This window comes from Amphibalanus amphitrite, unplaced genomic scaffold (assembly GCF_019059575.1).
Source record: "Amphibalanus amphitrite isolate SeventyFive unplaced genomic scaffold, NRLGWU_Aamphi_draft 000049F_arrow, whole genome shotgun sequence".
NCBI classification, from domain to species: Eukaryota; Metazoa; Arthropoda; class Thecostraca; order Balanomorpha; family Balanidae; genus Amphibalanus; species Amphibalanus amphitrite.
In genome coordinates, this window is record NW_024881545.1 from 508152 (window position 1) to 528935 (window position 20784).

The 20784-nt window shown below is 51.3% G+C and overlaps 2 protein-coding genes across 5 annotated transcripts in view; one reads left to right on the plus strand and one right to left on the minus strand.

The window, feature by feature from the left end:
- Positions 1–42: 42 nt before the first annotated feature.
- On the minus strand, positions 43–7771 carry LOC122377698 (all trans-polyprenyl-diphosphate synthase PDSS2-like). The gene is made up of 6 exons (XM_043358032.1): positions 6934–7771; positions 6507–6647; positions 5638–5839; positions 4650–4898; positions 1615–1800; positions 43–1215 (listed from the first exon to the last, which is right to left on the minus strand). Exons 1-6 carry the CDS (start codon positions 7344–7346, stop codon positions 1078–1080), a joined length of 1329 nt encoding a protein of 442 aa, XP_043213967.1. The 5' UTR covers positions 7347–7771; the 3' UTR covers positions 43–1077.
- Positions 7772–8538: 767 nt separating this feature from the next.
- LOC122377695 (protein lap4-like) overlaps positions 8539–20784 on the plus strand; it is a 38460-nt gene continuing 26214 nt past the window's right edge. For 3 of the 4 annotated variants that reach the window (XM_043358026.1, XM_043358027.1, XM_043358029.1), the window contains exons 1-13: positions 8552–8893; positions 9229–9346; positions 9701–9779; positions 10155–10244; positions 13863–13983; positions 14503–14577; positions 14999–15216; positions 16208–16341; positions 16758–16869; positions 17242–17417; positions 17794–17939; positions 18439–18564; positions 20405–20597. In XM_043358026.1, the coding sequence (XP_043213961.1) occupies positions 8732–8893; positions 9229–9346; positions 9701–9779; positions 10155–10244; positions 13863–13983; positions 14503–14577; positions 14999–15216; positions 16208–16341; positions 16758–16869; positions 17242–17417; positions 17794–17939; positions 18439–18564; positions 20405–20597 (1750 nt within the window). In that variant the 5' untranslated portion in view covers positions 8552–8731. Of the gene's footprint in view, positions 8894–9228; positions 9347–9700; positions 9780–10154; positions 10245–13862; positions 13984–14502; positions 14578–14998; positions 15217–16207; positions 16342–16757; positions 16870–17241; positions 17418–17793; positions 17940–18438; positions 18565–20404; positions 20598–20784 lie in introns of all 4 variants that reach the window. The other variant, XM_043358025.1, reaches the window with a different exon arrangement.

The following is a 20784-nucleotide window of genomic DNA, read 5'->3' on the forward strand; positions in this document are numbered from 1 at the left end:
GCCATCGACACACATGACAACACAACGCAAGATACGCAACAACGCAGGACGAGTTTGTCATATATTTTTGCATAGTCCACCACCATTCTACATCGCTACGCGAAACGGTGCACTGAACAGTACCCACTAGGGGACCCTCCCCCGTTCCGCTGACGAGCGCCGGGCGGGGACAGGGAGGGGGGGGCACGCCGGTTTAGAGACGGGGGCCGTCCGCTATACATGGACGGAAACGCGCGGCCGCCGCTCTCAGGGCCGCTAAGGAGGAGGCGCGCGCCAGCCGCGCTCGACTGTGAGTATTGAGGTTCCGCTCGTGCGGGGCAGAACGGCCCAGCTCTGGGCCGTGGGAGCCTCCTCTGAGGAACCGGCCGAGTGTGGACGGCAGGGAGGTATTGGCTCAGCTCCGAGGCTCCAGAGATGGGCGAAACACGGAGAAGCGTCTACCACTAGCTACCGGCAGTACAGCTCACTCACACAGACAACAGTCACACGTAAAAACAGAGGGCTCACCCAGCCGACGGTAAAAATAGAATACTCTCCTGCTACGACGACACACGGCCAGTCGCATAACAATTTGTGCTCTGCCTAACCTAACACTGGCGCTCTAGGAGAGGCCGGAGAGATGTTCCCTCCGACCGTCCCGTACCTGACACAGTAATACTATATTGTTCGGTGGCAGCCAGCCGGAAATATCCGCCCAGTGCCGGAGTATAACGATTCCTGCCAGTGGTAACGTGTCCCGCGCAGATGACGGCGATTAACAACAGAGAGCTTTGGTCCTCTGGTAAAACAATAACGTCATAGAGAGAAAGCTCTAGTCCATCACCGATGTCAACAGAGTTAAACGGCCGCAGCGGGGAGCAGCTAGCAGCCGCTGGGAAAACTGGCCTCTTCCGCCACGTCATGGGTCTGAAAACGGCGAACTTGCTTGCCGAAAAACATTCCTCTAGCACGGTTCCAAATAGAGAAATTACAAGGCTTAGTTTTCAGCCTTTTCTCCACAGTGCCTCATCAGGCGCGGGAGGCCTGTGCGCTTACCAGTGACGTCATCCCGACGTACCAGTGACGTCACGCCGGCGTCTAGTCGCACTCCATGATGGCATGGATGATGTTCTCGAGTGCCTCGCGCGCGTCCGAGCGCTCAAAGTCAGCGAGGACGTCGAGCGCCTTACGAGCGTGCTGCATACACAACTCCAGGCCCTGCTTCACTCCGGGACCCTGTCGGGCACACGGGAGACACGATGAGTAAGATATGCTCGGCGTGGGAGGGAGAGGAGGGGAGAGCACAGAGCGAAGCAAGAGAGAAGGAAAGGGGAGAGTAATAAAATAAGTGGGGTGTATCGTAACCAGGTACCCTCGAAATATAGTAAATAACACCTGGAAGGAAAGACGTAGAAAAATGTATAACATTTCAGGCCAGCATTCAAAGTTCAAACTCATCAGAACTCAGAAGCATTCAAAACATTGCAGCTTTTTAAACGAATGATTCGAATTGGTCATGTGGATTGGCGGCAGGCGAACTCCACTCTCGACAGTTCCGCTGTCACAAGAAACCTAACAAACACACAGAATACAGACAATAGAGACTCCCTCCATGCCGCCCCCGCGTCTACCCACCTGCATGATGGTCTGGTGGAGGTACTTGAAGTCGAGGTTGTCGATGGAGTCGCCGCACGACTGGATGTAGTCAAGCAGCTCCGGGTGCTGCTGACAGTGGAGCAGCACGGGCGCCGAGCAGAGGTCGAACTGGGTGCCCGGCGGACACCGGTACAGGTCCAGGAACGGCTGCAGGTCCGCGTGCGCCTGACGGACGAACGGAGGGGGGAGGGGGTGTCAGGTCAGTGGTGCCCGGCGGACACCGGTACAGGTCCAGGAACGACTGCATGTCCGCGTGAGCCTGACGGACCCGAGGCGGAGGGGGGTGTTAGAGGTGGTATACACTGGCACAGGCCCGCGTGAGCCTGACGGACGGAACGGGAGGAGTGTTAGTGGTGGTGGACACTGATACAGGCGCAGGTGAGCTTGGCGGACGGAATGGGGGGGGGGGGAGGTGTTAGTGTTGTCATACTCTCGACAAAGGTTCGCGTGTGCCTTACGGGTCGACGGGGAGGGGTGTTGGTGGTGGTGGCCGGCGGACAGGGCCGGACACTGGCACAAACGGCTGCAGGTCTGCGTGCACTTGACGGAGGAATGGGGACGGGTGTCAGTCAGTGGTGGCAGAGACGAACGCACCGGAAAGTACAGAAGAATGATGTAACAATATGCAGTCGACGTTTGGACAAACTGCGCGTAATGACAAAGTGTGTTCCTGACATCACATGACCAATTTTGCGACCAATACCCCCCGAACCCGATTACGACTCGCTGACGAAGTTTTGTAAATACAATTCGAAAGCTTTGACCCGAACGATTTCTTGTGGAGTAAAGTCCTCATTCACTTAGTACTACATGACCATATGTCACGGAAGGATAGGGAGGTATTTAGATCATAAAAAGTCATGTGATACTGTCTCGCAACGGCAAACACATTGTGATAAAACTGTGTGCCGAGACAAGGGACCAAAGTTGATGCTTTCAGGCGTCAATGGAAAGCCCGGGATTTGATATTACGTCACTGTTTTCGGCAAATATAAAAACATTTTGCAGTTCACACGCACATGGAAAGATGCAAGGTTGATGTCTGGAACATTAATGACCTTCTGTACACGAACAACGCTGTCGCTGCATACAATTCGATGCTACATCGCCATAGTGCGGCTTAAATATTTTTTTCTTCTTCCGGACGTTTTTAGATCTATAAAAATCAGGCTTTCAGAACTTTCGGACTTTTCATATTCGACCACCGTCACCATACCATGACGTGTGCGAGTGGGCATTTGACTGAGTGGTATTAACAAGGTAAAAAAGCAGCAACTGCAAACAAAAAGCCGTTCCACCGGACCACACACCCGCCGCATCCCGTAGAAGCCCCAGCGCAGCGAACCATCCCTCGGGCCTGACTGCAGTGTGAATTGTGGTATGGTAATGACCGGAAATCACCTGTGCCAACCAGTGAAAGTTCGTCACGTCCGCGTTCCCGTGCCTGACCCCATCACTGAGTGACGTCACACGGCATCGGCCAATCACAGACCAGCCTGATCCCGGCCTACTGCGCACCAAGGGACTCGCGTGCTTTCGCCAGCGAACAGTCAACGCCAACGAAAGCGAACATTACGTGCATGGAATTTAGTGTCCTATGCTGACGACGACACCCGACGTGGTGGCCAGTGGGCTAGGCAGGCAGTAGGCACCCCGGTGGATTTAACACTAGGCCTAGCGCAATGCGAACCAGAGCTGAAGCGGCATGCCGGCAATATATTTATGCCGATGGACGCATTCCAGCCCCAAGTGCGACGTTAAATTTTTACGATGACGATGAGCTACGATGAGTAAATATTAAAACAGTTATCACACGTTATCACACAGCCAGCTATCTTGTCGTTCGTAGTTTTTGGGCTCCAGCTGTATAAGGCGCGCCACACGGCCGGCGGCGGGCGCAGGTGGCTCTGCGGCTAACGGTAGTTTGAAGCCCGCGGCCGTCGGCTGGCCGGCATCTGCCGCCGCGCGGCGCCGGTACCGTAACGTTTCCCAACGGCCGGCCGGCCCGAGTCGGCCGCACCGGCACGGCGGCGGAGGGACGGAGGAATGTTCGAGCCCAGCCGGCGAGACGCGGCAGTCCAACGGACAGACTGAACAGGGAGAGGAGAATCCTCCGTATGCTACTTCTATCAAATTGGCACTTCTCGTCTGTACCTATCGGCTATCGTATGTTTTGTTTTCTGTCTATCTGGCATCTGCCGACTTTCGTAAAATATGGAAATACCCCAGCGCGAATGAGAAGTCAAGAAAGGGTCAGCGGCTGGCCGAGAATCGATCTGACCAGGGTAGGCAACAATCGCAAATCGCATTTGTTTCGTTTTACTTGTAAAACAGCTGCGAGCCGCAGAATATGGTGTGTCTGCATCAACTATCGTCCACACGAGCAACTGACAAACACTCACTAGTAATAAATAAATAAATTAAATATAAATTCATTCATTCATTCATTCATTCAATCATTTCTTCATTCATTCCTCAATGAGTCATCGATCCATTCATTCCACGCCATGCTTCGTATTTGTCAGGCGTCAGCAGTCCCGCCAGACTCTAGCTCCGCTGAATCCGGCCGACATCCCCTCACCCTGTCCCCTCCCCTCCCAACCACCGCATACCATTAGATACGCTATCGCCGACTGGCGGCCATCGCCGGTCGTTCTACCCAGCCCGGGTCATGGACAGATAGACACGCGGATTCTACGTTCGCCCGGGACCGGCGGGGTGGGCTGGAGAGGCGTCACTACGTACCGGCGAATAGAAGCGCCTCTGACAAGACGAACGAGTATGTAACGAACAAGAGGCCAAGTGGTTTGTAATTGACAATGACTTCCAAATGAGTGTTTGTTGTGATACTCAATCAAAACGTGATCTAAAATAAGTTAGTGCAGTTTGTTCGATACCTATAAAAACAGCGTGTATCCAAGTTAAATAACGTCTAACCCGAACGAATCTCTCCCGTCACCAGCCATCTCCCTCCCATCTGCCCCTCCAACCATCGTTTCTCGGCCACGACCCACCTGCCACGAGTAGGCGATCTGTTTGCCGAACTCGAAGCCCTTCTGCTGCATGTCCTCCGAGTGCCCGGCTAGCACCAGGGTGGCCTGGCAGCTCTTGGCCATCAGACTGCCGGCAGCCAGGTAGTTGCGCGCCGCCCACTCCTCCATGGTCATGTTTTTCGTCGGGATGGCGTTGCTCTGCGTGTCCTGTACGCCGATAAACTCTGCCTCCATAAAATCCGAGATGGAGGTGCTGATAAGCTCCACCACCTGGCGATGGGACGGCAAAGGGTCAGCTGGGGAGAGGGGAAAGGGTCGAGATGAGGTACAGAGATAATGACGGGCGGAAAACAGCCGTACCTACGGCGGGAGAGGAGACCGCGACTGACAAACACGTTGGGGAGACCAGAAGAGCTGGTCGACAGGTGTTCGCGAAAATGCGTACTAATTCATCCGCAAAACGCAAAAGCCCCAGGGAAACACGCATAATATATATCAGCAGATACCATCTTAAACGGCATGATCTCAGTTCATTGACGTGAAACTCCTGGAAATAGTCGCTCAGTGCACAAGTTTCATGCAACAGCACCGACTCCGTTCCGCCAGTGTGGCCAAATTGTTTTAGCGTTAGGGGGAGGATGTATAAAAAAGTTGTATGAGGATGTCACTATTTTCAAAAAACTCGTCTTTAGTGTCATTTTAGGTGCAGTTTTTACAAGTTATGTGGAAAAACTATACCTAACGTCAAACTCTGGTGAAAAGTACCTAAAAAAATCAAATATTGTCATCAAAGATGAAAAAAACATTGCAAGCGCGACAGTACGAGTATGACGGTGCGAATCGTACATTGGAACATTTTTAGTCTTTATTCCTTCACAAGGTATGCTTTCACGACAAAAACGTTGTGATGATGTAATTTTAAAATTTCTGAGGATGTCATTATGCTTTTCATTGGGGGTGACTTTCCCCGCAACATCACCAATTTGGCCACACTGCGTTCCGCACCCACCTTGGAGTTTTTGAGGGCGGCGAGACCGGTGCAGGCGTTGGAGAGCAGGTAGTCGCCGCTGAGGATGGCGATCTTGTTGCCGAACGTCATGTCCTGCAGCGTGTTGCCGTCAGGGAAGTCGGACGGGGTGAGGTTGACGACGCCCTTATGGATCAGATGGGCGGTGTGGATCATCTCCGTGATCTCCGCCAGAGACCGCTGGCTGGAGAACAGATAGATGGATTAATACGACTGTTCGCGCGTATTCGTGTTCGTTCACACGGTTTGTCACCCAGAGGAATAAATGAAGATACAGCTCATCTATGCATGATGGTCTATTCTAGGTTGATAATGAAACGATAAAGATGAGTAGGAGGCAGCTGTCACGAATACAATACACCCGTCATCCCGTCGTTAACGTGCCGCGTCGGCCACGTGGTGCACCGGCGCGGCCTCGCACTGTTGAAGACTGTCGCGCTCCCATCCTGTCTCAGCCCTCATAGTGCCCAACATGTGGGCGTGAGAACCAGGACAGGGGCCACACGGTGACGGTACACGAGGATCGGTGTCGTGGACCGACTGCGCCTAGCGCTGGCCATCTTTGCTCTTAACAATGACAGAAGGGTTGCACCAAAATGTGTTCTCAAAAGTATGCAGGATTGGGCATTAATACCATGGGCAGTTGGGTACTGTACTGACTAAACTAAATTCACAGTATAACCAACACATACCAACACAATAAGCATCAAACACTTCACAAAACTGGAACATTGGTGATGGCTTGAGAGAATTTGTTCATTACCCACATTTTCATTAGGTACCAATGACTTAAGGGCTGCTCAATGACTCAAACTGTCTACTAATCAGAACACATGACAATATCTACAGACCTGTGTGACACTCCAGCTGGCTTGTCCTGCTCATCAGCTACTTCCAGCTCCTCTGGGTTCATGTGACCGGCAGCCTTGGAGAGGAGCAGCACAATCAGCCCGCGGGTCTGCATATTGTTCCGACCATTGTAGATCAGCCGCCTATCAGGATTACAGGGTTAAACGTCACATGATCAGGGTCATTAGCCTAGATCAAGATTACAAAGAATTGCATAGCAGCCAAGGGATGGGGCAGTTGGTCACCCCACTTTGCACCAACAATGAAAAATGAAAAAACTTGGTAGACATTACAAACTTAATAAAATGGAAAATAGGTATGACATTAATGAAGCATAACCTATCACTGCAAAATTTTTTAGAAGAAGAGTTTTAGAAGAAGTAGACAAGAATACCTACCTTGAGCCATAAAACTATCATGAGTACTTACTTCGCAGTCTTCAGAAGAGGGTGGCTGGTGCCAACTAGTTTCCGTACATGCACAGCAATATTGGAAATCTCGTCACTCAGCAAACAACGCAAGCTGAGATATGATGTTGGATATCCAACTATTTTCTCAGCATCGGATACAGCTCTATTCCAATCAGGCTTTTTTGTCACGGTTTGATTTGGATTGCTTTGCTGAGTAAGCTGTTGATCACTGACTAGTGACCCGAAGAGGCCATCAGCATAGCTGGTAGGCGAAATTGATGGCGTTTTCGACACGTTAGACATGGTCCGTGAGGGCACATCCCGGCTTCTCGTCTTGGATCCCACATCGTGCACCACTCCAGAAACTGGCGATATGTTCAAGCCTTTGTGAAGTCGCAATTTCTTGGCAAGGAAAGATATGTTGCGAGACATTTTAAAATGTTTGCCAGCCTCAAAACAGAAAACCACCACCAACAAGTATGCAACCCCACCACAGCACCACGCGTGTGAAAATAGTGACTGGAGTGACTGCTCGTTGCGTAAGGTCAAGGTGGGTAACTGTAAAATGCCAAGCTCAACTACGTGAAATGAAAGTGGTGAAAAACCAGTGACATCACAATCCGTGGACAATCGTCACAGATAAACTTGCACTTGTATGGCTCGAGTATGCAAATTTAATCAAATTTTTTATTTTAAATAAGTACTTTATTATAAGCAAAAAGTAAAAAAACGTTAACAGTATTCATAAAAGCATTTTATCTCATTTTAAAAAGACAAAATTTTACGTTCCATGACGTAAGATTATAGTCATCAATGCAAGAGTAATATGAACTGCGCTACAATTGTAATAGGACGGCAAATGTGACACGTACACAAAAGGCTTGTCCACTAATGCAGCTATTTTGCTGCTTCTCAGCGCTCACGGATTGAGATGTGCATAAAATGGTATTTTCTCTTCAATAAAATCTATGAATTTAAAGGTTCGAAGATTTGATGAAGATCATTTGGCACGAAATCAGACAAGAAAAAGTTCTTTGCATTGAATTAGTAGCTGCTTTTATCTAAGCCTTGTTTTCTGAGCTCGCTTTATACAAGTTTAACTTATCTCTTTTTGATGACGTATCCAGCAGCAACTTCGATTTATGTTTAATTCCTCTGTTTTAATGTCATTAGACCTAAAATTGTTTTGATGAATTTGTTTTTCAAAACCTGTTTTGAATGTGAACGATTACGATGTAATTGCAATTTGTTGCTATTTATCAAATGTTTAATAATTCATAGTTAACCAATGAAACTCCTCATGATAATTGCGTCATCAGACCATTTTAAATATCGCTACTCAGAGGGGTGTTCACGGGCACCGCACACTGCTGCGTGCGGTGTGTGCGGTACGTCCAGCAGGCGTGGGGGTAGGGGATGGGTAGGCGGCTCTGACGTCACGGCTGCGTGCGGTGGACGGTCCGCTGTGGCCAGTCCCGACCGGCCACAGCGGTCGCTGTGTGCGGTGACGCAAGGCTGACGTAGGGACGCAGTGGGCGGAGCTTGGAGGCTGTGTGCGGTCCGACCGCACACAGGGTCCGTGAACAGCCCTCTGATTTGCGATTCAACAAACAACAGGGGAAACTTGTGGTGGAATGATGAAGATGGGTGTGGGGTGGTGTTGTCCTTTGCATGTTGCGAATTTTTGGTGTGGTAGTTACAGTTCTTTGTTAACTAACATGCCCATACCGTAAGCTTTTTATCAAGTATTGGCTTTCAAGATTTGCTGAGGGCCTTGATTTGCTGGTCGCTGGGCTTGGCCCACAGAAGTTGCCATCATGTTCCGGTGTATGCCAATGTTCAAAGGATGCAAGAGTCAGGTTGAATGTATTGACAAGCGTCACTGCTCATTGGTATATGTACCGGATGAGATTCTTCGTTACGCTCGTACTCTTGAAGAGCTTCATCTTGATGCCAACCACATCAGAGAGTTGCCAAAGGTGAGAAATTGCCGGATAGCCAGTAATAGACATTTACATGTACAATCACTTGGATAGTTAAGTATATTTTTATTTGTGTTATTATCAACAGTGTGAATTGATATGCAAGTGATCATAACCTTTGTTATAGCTAGATTCTTCAGGAGCTTGGTTCTACTTAGTAATGAAGTTATGCATTTGAAATTACAGTGCTAATGGATTATGGTCTTTGAAAAGGAGACAAAGACCCCAACTCATTCAGAAGTAAGGTCATTAGCTTGCTGAAACATACCTATTATGTTGGATCTTACTTCATACACTTTGTGGTTGTGCTTATTGGTGTACTTGTGTTTCAGAATTTGTTTCGTCTCACCAAGCTGAGGAAGCTTGGATTGAGTGACAATGAAATACAGAAGCTGCCCCCAGACATTATGTATTTGGAGAACCTGGCAGAGCTGGATGTTTCTAGAAATGGTATGGGGGTACAGGGCTTACATATCATCCAATTCTTTATTATAATCACCAGTCTGATAGGATGTGTATTGAGAAAGTTGTCTATTATATATCATAGCAAGGTCTGCCTAGTGATCTTGTATCACAGATATGCTGCTATATTATTTGTGCTGTTCTACTTGCAAATAGCTATGTTAGTAGATCATTATGTTTCCTATTCAGAAATAGCAATGTGGGCTTCTATATGTATTATTTAAGAGAAAAGCATTTACTTTGTATTTATTTACCTATCACTTAAGAAATGCAATGCATGATATTTAAAAAATGTTATTATTAACTGTATCTTTCAAACCAATTCTGCTTGACATGCTTCAGATGTGCCTGATATCCCAGAAGAAATCAAGAACTGTAAATGTTTACAAGTCATTGACTTTAGCAGCAATCCTATTACAAAGTAAGTTGATATACTAGTGAGTGTGGTCATTTTCATGCCCCCATCTCCCTCTCCCTCTCCCTTTCCACCTCTCTTTTCTCCTATTCCTTTTCATTTTCCTTCTTCCTCTCCCTCCTCTTTCTCTCTTCAAATCGACTCATGGCTCGAATGGCAACATGCAACATTCAAAAGATGATGAGAATAATAATGAAATTTAAAGGCCTTTTCTTCGCTGCGTGCAAAGGCAAAAACAATTGCATCGGGCCAGGGGTCATTACCTCAGGCCAGAGGTTACCCTAATGGAATCGGTTTTGTCTGCTTACGGCAGTTTGGTGCTGTGCTTTGACATGCTGCTGATACTGTCTCACTCTTAGTCACCCGTTTGCTCCATTACAGACTGCCCCAGGGCTTTGTGCAGCTGCGGACACTGACGATGCTGAGCATGAACGACATGTCCATCACCTCTCTGCCCTCGGACTTCGGCAGGTGGGTCCCCGTGCCTCTCGGCGTCTCCACTGTTATCCCCGGAGCTGGGCAACCAGTTGAGGGCGGTGCCATTGAGGGGTTGTTACGAAAATGGGCAAATGATATTTAGAGACAGAGTGGTAACAGCGATGGAATGTAGGATATGCATTGAATAAACAAAGCGAGTGGGTGGATCATCATTTTCAGCAGAAAGGGGAATTAAACATTTCCGGAATTGCATCAGAGTCCAGATTTCTGGATTTGACACGTTTTGCGGTCTCTTATTCGTTGATTAATACCTGCGTAAACTCGTAACAGAATAGCTGTTGGACCAGCAGCTATTCTGTTACGAATGTTGGTACAAATGAAGATTTGTGACAGGCTTAACTCTGCGGACCTTTTGGTGCGATATCTAACCGTTCACCTGTTCAGAACCGCATTATGTCGCTCCTCCCCCCCCCCCCCGACTGCGTGCTTGCTTATCCGCCCGCCCCGAGCCGTTAGAGGGTCCGGTTTTCGGCCGTCCTTGCCGCGAGCGGCCCGATATTGTACGGTGCACTATTGCCTTTATTATCGGTCGATCGTTGAAGCGTGCGTGCGCGAGCCCGGTGAACGCTCGTGCTAGGAGTCGTCCTTCATTTTAACCGGTTGACGCTGGACCCGACATTGAGGCGTTATAGCGACCCGGAAAACGAGCGTGACTGTCACTGTTGTCAGTCATGTAGGGCGTCAGTCATGCTGGAGGGGCTGAGGGTGGAATCTCGATAAATGTGCATCACCAGGTCTACATTCCAAACTACCAAGTACCAACCATTTGCGCTGATACTCTATCCTCCGCTAGGCCGCGACGGAATGTCAGTTTATTCGCCGCGTTGCATGTCCTTATTTCTTGAAAATCATATCGCGAGCGAGCGTGTCAATTGTTTGACTTTTTATCATCGCATATAATAGGCTGATACGTAACGTGATACAGTGCTAGTTCCTTGGTCTTGAGCGGTGTTATTGTGGGTGTCAAGTTTCCTTTACTCGAAACGGAACCTGAAACGAAGTATTTGTGCCAAAGGAATGCTATTGGATGTGTTTTGTGTTGTCTTAAGCTCTTCCCATTTGTTGTCCCTGCATTGCTACCAAGTAGTCAATGGCTGGTTGAAGTTGGAATAGCGATAGCACACGTATCGTAGTACGAGGCTGCCATGTCTGCGTGGTTGTAGTAGCACCGCGTGTCTTGCTATCGTGGAACGTATGCTGAGCGTGTTTGCAAGGATGATTGTCGGTGCAAGCCGGGGGCGATAACATCCGAAAGATTGTTGACTTTGTGACAGACCTAAGACGTCGAGCTGTCTAGCATGGCACAGTTCTGGCCATTTGATACTGACAAAAGAGGTATCAGGTGGGGAATTTAAATATCAGATAAGAGTTTTGTACGGGTATGAACTATGGAGGACAACTTGGCAGGTCTCGAGAGGTACGAGCTCAGTCGGCGTCAGTCGTTTACAGAAGAGAGCTGACTGGTATTCCGTTTACGAGCGAGTCGTCGAGAAGACCCACCGCGACGCCCCCCCCCCCCCCCCCCTCGGCCGTGCAGTCCGTCGTCGGCCAGGCTGGTTCCGCTCTGTGTCACGTCGTCCGATGTAAACTGTGACCTCAGAGGCGTCCTGCCGTCTGCACCAGCTGTCTGAGAGGAATCCGACTTGTGGGGGGGTGCCGGCTTATCTCCTATGATGAGTTGGAGGCATCGTCAGCAGATATGGACTGAATGTAAACAAATACCAGAAACGGTAGCGGGTTTTGTTTGTTTTACTTTGGCAATGTTTTGGGATAGATCGATGATGAGGGACTAATTAAGCTGAGATAGATCGTTACGATACCCGTCCGACACCACTGGGAATGCGGTGAGTCCAATCGCCGGGGTGGGGGAGCCGGTGTTAGGTTGGGGAGCCCTAGGCCAGCCGGCGGACATCAGTGCAGCTGCCGGGGATGGTCCGATATCACCGCGGAGGGGAGCGGCGCTCGGCCCCGCCAGGCGCCAGGTGTGCCACCCGCCGCCGACCCGCCGCCGACCCGCCGCCGACCCGCCGCCAGCAGAGGTCAGGCGGCGTCGTGACCCGACGACTCGGCGTGTCGACGCTCGGTAACAGGCCGTAAAGCGGCCGCTGCGCCGGCGCCGACCGTGTTGGTCTGGTGGCACTCTGTATACAGAGTCATGGGCCGCGGTAGGAGAGGGGCGCGGGTGACTCTGTGACTCACCCGACAGCGGTCTACTGGCGGGCGAACATCGTTAGAGCTGATTATGGGCCGGCTCGGGATGCCGCGCTGCCCCATATACCAGAGGTATTTATACCCGACCGGGGTAATGAGACGGCGCTCCAAAACAAGGCGCCAACATATGGCCCGGGTAAGAATAGAACGACGTTCGCTGAGACAGACTATGGGCACAGGCTATTTCAGACTCGGCCATTCGTTTGCCTGCTGGCTTTTCGTTGAATGCAAATCGGGCGGACATATAACATGATACAGATGTCAGCCGCCGCGCTGGTGGAAGTCGATCTCCCGCTCCCCGGCAGCGTTACTCGTACGTTCGTTCCTACGTATCGGTCGCCGGAGAACCGCCTGTGGTATGCCGGATTGGCGCTGAACGGCCTATGAAGGGTGCGGCCGTGCTCGTGGCGGCGGGCCGGTCTCGTCGTTGCCGCACCCGAGCTGTGCCGTAGCTGCACCCGCGCCCGTGCCGTAGCCGCACCCGTGCTGTGCCGTAGCAGCACCCGTGCTGTGCCGTAGCCGTGCGCAGCGATCGTTTGGCGCTCCCTAGTAAACAGGCTGGCCTCCCGGCCCTTCCGTTCGCCCGTCGGCCCGTCGGTCGGTCGGTGACGGCGGGGGCTATTCTCAGAGCGTTACCTCAGTGACCTGGCCCGGCATGTGAGCGCACGCGGCGTGGGAACGGCGAGACTAACCGACGGAGGAGAGGGGTGCGGCTGTAGGGAGCAAGGTCGGACTGTGGAGCTGCCAACGGATGGGGTGGAATTAATCGGTAGTGATTTGCATCCCCAAACGGATGGGACCGGAGTTCTGCAGATTTCGCAATACCCAGGTTCGAGCATATGTAATAGAGCTGCAGGAATGTTCTAAAAACATGAGCTACGGCTCGCGTTTCAGCTGAATCTCATTGTTTCCAGTAGATGTAAGCGGAAAAGGATTCGTCCGTTACCATTTAACCATACACTACGAGTATATTAACAGCGTCTTTTAGCCAGTTACAGGGGATAAATGGCTGCGTATTTCACCTCTGACACGCTCCGGCACATTGGTCGCTCTTTATGGACCCTCCACTCTGGCAGCTGACTCGTTGCCTACGAGACCCGTCTCGGTTCTGCCGCCAGTCCGGTCTCGCCTGTCGGTGACACGTTAATTCATGAGGTCGGCCATTCAGTGGTGTGTCAAGATCTGGCGGGCCACCAGCCAATACTGGTCGCCTAGTGCGTCACGCGGTCTGTGCTGATGGCGATGGCTAATCAGATGCTGACGATAGCAATGCGATTGCGATGATGATGTTGATGGCTTCCTGATGATGATATGACGGTGATGATAACGATGATGGGGTGATGACGGTGACTAACATGTGCCGTGCCCCCGACGTTCCAGTCTGATAAACCTGGAGTCGCTGGAGCTGCGAGAGAACCTGCTACAGACGCTGCCGCCGTCGCTGGCGCAGCTCAGACGTCTGGAGAGGCTCGACATCGGCGACAACGAGATCGAACAGCTGGTGGGTATGACGTCACTCGTAACGGTGTGAGGTCACTCGTGGTGATGTATCTGTCTCGGTACCAGTTCTGGAGCGCGATGTTGGTGCCGATTTGGAACATGCCGGCACAGTATGAGGTGTTAGAATGGACCAGAATGTAACTCTTCCTGTAAATACGAATATGATGAATGCAGTAAGCTTTGTTTTGTTGTAACCTCATTCGCTGCAATTGCTAGATATTAGATCTATATGTCCATGAAAACGCAATAACAAAAATGTGAACTGGTGCTGTCCATCACCGCCACGTCCCGTCCACTGCGACGTATCCCTTTACCTCTGCATCCTGTCTTGGTGCCAGGGTGACTTCTAATCGATCTATTGATGCGTATAAGCCGCTCGTCGGTTACATAACAACACCTTCGATGTTTGTTACACATTGTTACGCAGGAGGTGGTGTTTATCCTCACCGAACTATCCGTATCGCCTGCTGTCACCTCTGCGGCCGTCTGACCTCGTCTAACTGCTCCTCTCTGTTACTAGCCGAAGACGGTGGGCAGTCTGCCGGCCCTGAAGGAGCTCTGGCTCGACCACAACCAGCTGGCACACCTGCCGCCGGTAAGAGCGACCGGGAGAGAGTGGGGGGGGGGGGGGAATGCGGCGTGTGTAGAGAGAGAGGAGGGATTAATTTGGATCGAAGAGGGTGGGGGAAAGAAAGCAGATAAGGATGTTGGCGTCTTTAGACACTGGGAGTTTGAACACTACTGTTACCGAATCACTAGACTTGTGTAATTGGCTTCCTACGGAAGGTGCAAAACTGCATTGCTGCGCACGCTTCGTTGAAGCTCCGCGAAACAACCCAGACACAGTGTTTCGAATGAACATGCTGCTCGTTGGTTTGGTCCAACCAATTTCTTTCAATTTCATTTGCCACTAAATTGCCATGTCAGTGGGATCCGCAGCCGCCGTTATTATCACGATTGTAGTAGGCTACGCTGCCATTCACCCGTCTGATTCCGTTTTTGTGACCACGCTGCAGGAGATCGGCCACCTGCGCAGTCTCAAGTGTCTGGACGTGTCAGAGAACCGGTTGGAGGACGTGCCGGAGGACATCGGCGGCCTCTTCAGCCTGGAGGACCTGCTGCTGTCGCAGAACTTCCTGGAGGATCTGCCGGACGGCATCGGGAAGCTCTCCGAACTGATGATCTTCAAGGTGGATCTCAACCGGCTGACGCGGCTCAACCCTGTCATCGGAAAGTAAGTACGGTGCCGTGATTGAGGGATAGGTAGTGGATGGTCAGGGAAGTACTCATGAGTACGGACTGGGCATGAGAGGCGGTCATATCACAGGCCAGTGGATAGTGGGTAGTGAATGTGAGACTGTGGTTGTGAACTTTTGGATTGTTGGAGGTGGATGTTCAACGGCTGACGATGAACAGTGAGGCGAATGGCAATTGGGAGCTGGTACTTGTGTAGAAATCAGAAACTGTAGATAGTCTGGGCAGTGGGCAGCTACTGTCAGCTAGCGGTCAACGTTAATCTGTTCGTAGAAGACGGTTGACAGTGGACTTAACACGGTGCAAATTGGGTGGTAAAGACATACTGTGATCGGAGAACGTCGCACGGTGCAGTCCGAACGGACAGCTGATGCGGTCGCCGGACTCCGAACCACCCGGTGATTGGCAGCAGTCCTCAGCCGGGCGGTCCGAGGTTATCGGCAGACTGACCAGCCCCGCCGGCGCTCCGCTGGCCGTCAGCCAGCCCCCTGCACGGCTAAGGCATCTGTGGCTCGCGGCGTAATTTGTGTGTGTCACCGCGCGTGGCCTGTGTCACGTGCCTGTGTCAGAGCTCCGTTGTTGTCAGGCTGACAGCTCCTGCTGACACGACGCTTGAGAAACTCCCTTCTCCCAGTTTACAGTCACAACGCGGCGTTGTTGGCATCCTATAAACACAATTAGTGATGGAGAGCGGGGGCCATATTTCTGCCACTCTGACAGGGAGTTGATTATCAGTAAATACGAGTAAATTGGGTTCAGCAGAGGTTATTTACCACTGTTAATTTCCTTTCAGATGCGTTATTTTAGCTGGTGGTCTCAGGTCTGTAATCTTGACAGCGAAATGAGCATAAAGTCAGCTCCCTGAAACCTCGATAAACAAGGCATGTTTACTGTTTGGCCGACTTTCCAACGTAGCAGAACCCTATCGTCGTTGACTTCCACACTGACTCCTCCTTTCTCTTCCTCCACAGGTGTACCAAGCTGGAGGAGCTGGTGGTGACGGAGAACTTTATCCACGAGCTGCCAGAGTCTATCGGTAACCTGCGGCGCGTCACGCACCTGAACGCCGACCGCAACCGGCTGGAGACGCTGCCTCAGCAGATAGGTGAGGGACGGGTGGGAACGGGAGGGAAGGGACGCTGTCCCAGAAGATAGTGAGGGACGGGAGGGGACGCTGTCCCAGCAGATAGGTGAGGGACGGCAGGGAAGGGGACGCTGTCCCAGAAGATAGTGAGGGACAGGAGGGACGCTGTCCCAGCAGAAAGATGAGGGACTGGAGGGGACACGTCTGCCTCACGCCTCGCCATATAGGTTAGGGAAGGGTAGGGCGTGGGTGGGACGGAGCCCCCAGCAGCTAAGTGAGGGACGGAAGGGGTCAAGAGATCATTGCAAATCGGAAGGGGACGGCTAGGTTGCGGTAGTGGACGCTGCCTCAGTAGATAGATGCCGTAGGGCAGGGGTGGCCATTAAGCTATCCACTGCTACAAAGTGACACCTTGTGTGTGTTTCTGTGTCCCCCAGGTCACCTACAACAGCTGGGCGTGCTCTCGCTGCGCTGTAACCGGCTCCAGTACCTGCCCGACACCATCGGAAACTGTACGGCCCTGCACGTACTGGATGTATCGGGAAACAGGTACGACGCTACGGGGCTTCTCTAGTGAGGCGGTGGCGCGACGCTGGCCCGGTGGAGTGGTTACCGGGTCTTTGTTGTTGTCGCAATGGCTAGAATGATTGACCACATATACGAGTATTGTTGTTCAGTGACGGTTTCTTTGAGTCGAACATTTTGTTTTATGTGCATTCTAAATTTCTCTAGCTAGACATAATATCGTTGATTGCTATGGTGGTTTTATTGTGTAACCGTCAGGTTAAATATGGTTCATTGATTTTTTACGCAGGAAATGTGACTAACTCAGAGCTCAATTAATGCATCAATCATTAACTCGTAAAATGGCTCAACCGCTCCCCCCTCTAAGAGCGTCTCCTCGCCCCATTCTGTGCACAGGCTGCAGTACCTGCCGGCCTCGCTGCAGAACCTGAACCTGAAGGCGGTCTGGCTGTCGGAGAACCAGGGGAAGCCGATGCTGCAGTTCCAGACGGACTGGGACGAGCACAGCGGCCAGGAGGTGCTCACCTGTTTCCTGTTGCCGCAGCTGGACGAACATGAGCCGCCAGAGAATGGTGAGGTGCCGGGGAGAGGGAGGGATGAGACGGGAGAGAGGGCGAGACAAGAGAGGACGGTTAAGTGGGTAGGATGAAGGGAGGAAGCGGGGAGAAGGAGAGCAGCGCTAGACAGAGATTAAGGAAGTGAGTATTTAATAGGAATACTCACTTTTGTTAAAGACTGAAACAGACTTTCGGCAGTCAGGAAATCGCTTACGAAGGCCTTTTTAAATATATCATCTCTCGCTCGCATCAATCGCATACATCTTCGTCTGTGCGATGGATACCTACGAGCTTTTGATGTACGTAAGAGAACCACCAATTACGCATCGTCTTATCTCTCTGAGCCCGACTCACACCCACCATCTCACTTCACCCGTCCCCCCGCCGCCAGGTCTGGAGGGTCTGAACGGCAGCACTGCCGGCGACGTGACACTCGGGGCGGGCTCTGACTGGGACCCGGCCGAGGCCAGCCGCACGTCCGTGGTCCAGTTCCAGGGACAGGGCTCGGCTGACGAGGACGGCGACAGCGACAAGGAGGTAATGAGGGACGCGGCATGGCTTATAAAGAATGAGGAGAAGTGGGTGGTGGGTGGTAGCCAATGGCTGGAGACAGTGGAGATTGAGGCTGTGTAAGAGACAAATGTTCAGCGTTTCATTGGAAACATCTTGTTTAAGTTGTGTGTGTGTGTGTGTGTTGGACGAGATAAGGGAAGTGCAGCTGCTGCTGCATATTGATGTGGGCAAGTAAGGGAAGGTGGGATGAGCCTTGGCTAACGTCAAATTCACTGCTTGTCTATCGGAACCAAGTGATATAGGATCTGGTGTCATAACCTTTACCTCTTATCGTCAAATAGCTCACAAATTGCGCAACTGTTTATTTCTTTTTGAAAATGATAGGGCAGTAATAACCCTCGTTTCGCTACCGATGGTAATGCAGTCAAAGAGTCGTCGCGCTATGTCAGGCCTGACAGCTGCTGGTCTGACCACCATTACCCACCTGACCGTCCGTCCCCGCCGTCCCATTTCGTCCGGACAGAGTCACTTTGTGCGTCAGAACACGCCACACCCGCGGGAGCTGAAGGCCAAGGCGCACAAACTGTTCGCCAAGGGAAAGAACGTGGATGGCAGCATGCTGGCGCACTCGGAGGACCGCACAGCTGAGGTGGGTGAGAGCACTGTGTGTACACAGCAGTGTACGCTGTACAGCAGCGGTACCAGGGTACCGACGTCTTGGGTTCATAGTGCAGATAAGATTCGTCTGTAGGCTGGCAGCCGCGGCCATTCATTGTTTAATAGTTGTTGTGATAACGGATTGAAAAGGATTGTTTTTCACAAAGGAGATGTTACTTGCGGTTTAGTGATGGATGGGTCTGCGGCATAGAAAGCATGGCACATGCATAAAACAAAAGTAATATCGGACTAGACTGCTATGTGAAACTCGATTCCGCTTGAGCCGATTCTGTCCTAATTCTTTATCCCTCCCTTATCACTGTTCTGTATTACCCCTGCACGCACCCCTCCCACCCGGTCCGCCGCCCCCTCCCCCATCCTGCCTGAAACAGAACAGTTTCACCCACATTTGAGTCACGCCCCTCGAACCTGTGCTGCATGGCCGTCCCAAGTTTAACGACAACCGCTGCTCGAGTCAGGGGCGGTGATCCGCCCTGTGATAGCCGCGCACGGCTGATCACTGAGGCCACGCTGCTACGCTGCTCCCCTACGTCCGGCCGACGCAGTGCTACTTGCCTATGCGGGCTCATATTAATAGTAAAATAATTGTGACTCATTTTTGTGTTCCCTTATAAGCCCGGGCTGCCACCACCTACACTATCCCGACAGTGTCGTCTGTCGGGATTGATTGTCGTCACAATTGACTGTCGTCAATTGTAGCTTTCGGTTTCATTGATTCACTTTAGAATCGCGGTGGCCTATGGCGCTACCGGTCTGCAGGCCTCCCTCACGATGTACCTGGCGTACTACCGCCATTGTTTTCTGTTTATGCTAAGATATTTCGTCCTATTTACACTCTTAGCAGCTTCTGTTTTTCAATTACGCACTATTTCACCACAAACCCGTCTGTCTGTCCTTGTCTTTATGTCTGCCTGCCTGCTTAGTAGCACGCACGACCGTGCCTCTTTCCTCTCCCGTCCCTGCTTGAGCTGTGGGTCTCAGTCTAGCGAAGGACGCCGCTCCACCTCTGACGCTGGTTCTCGGCGGCAACAGTCGCTGCTGCGCTTTGTCCTGGCAGTGCAACCAGTGCATTTAGTGCGCTCGTTTGTTAGTACCAGAGTGTCCTGCTAAGCAGTGGTTAGCCAGTTTGTGGTTTGGTGCTAACAAGTGAAACTTAAACATGACGGCCCCGACTCAAATAGTTTATCGTGTTGTTTATCGAATCAAGGTGGGTTAATAAATAAGTTTGGTCGTTTGCTGCGTCCCTGGTGTATCTGTGAAGCTCAGTTGGACGTTGTTTTTCTCAAATGTTTCCCTGGCGTGTTCATCATTTCTGAAATATTTGTTATATATTGATTTTTCTTTTCATAATGGCTATTGGCCAGTACTGTTTTTTTTTGGGGGGGAGGGGGAGCAATGGTGCTCAGGTTGTTTCCTATAATTCGCTTACAGTGCTTGTATTTGCTTCCTATTATCTTTATGTACCGGCAAAGTTCTCTCCCACTTATAATGATAAAACCCTCCCAGCACGACCGTCCGTCTGTCCCGCTGCTCGTCCGTCAATGCTCCCCTCTCCTCACCAGTCACCACCACCCTTCCAGCCTGACCTAGGCGCTTTTCGGTCGCAGTTTTTTTTTTTTTTACCAGCAGGCTGCGAGCATGCTGATTGCTGCTATTTCTTGGCTCCTCATTGGTCAAATTCACGTGGTCTCTTCATTTGACCAATTAGAGGCCAAGAAGCGCCAGCAACAGCTTCATTATATGGAAAAAACCGACAACATGCTGATGAAAAACAGTGACCGAACAGAGCTCTGGCCCCGTCTCTCGACCAGGATCAGCCGATGTCCTTCCGACCGGGACGGGTGAGCCCCCCGCCGGCGGCCGAGCCGGCCCGCCCGCCGCAGCAGAGTCGGTTCAACCCGGGCTTCCGGCGCGACCTGCCGCGGTCGGTACACACCAGCGGCGCCAACACGCCCGAGCCGCTGCCGGAGCCGCCCGATACCAGTGTCGAGCTCACCGAGCAGGGTGAGTGGGGAGGAGGAGAGAGGGAGGAAAGGAGAGAGGAGAGAAAAGGAGAGAGGGAGAGAACGAGAGGAGAATGGAGGGAGGGATAGGACTAGAGGGTAGTGGGCGGATAGTAGTCTGACGACATGGAGAGGCGTCGTGTTATCGAATTATTTGGTTAAACGTGTTGTCGAATTATTTTCTGAAA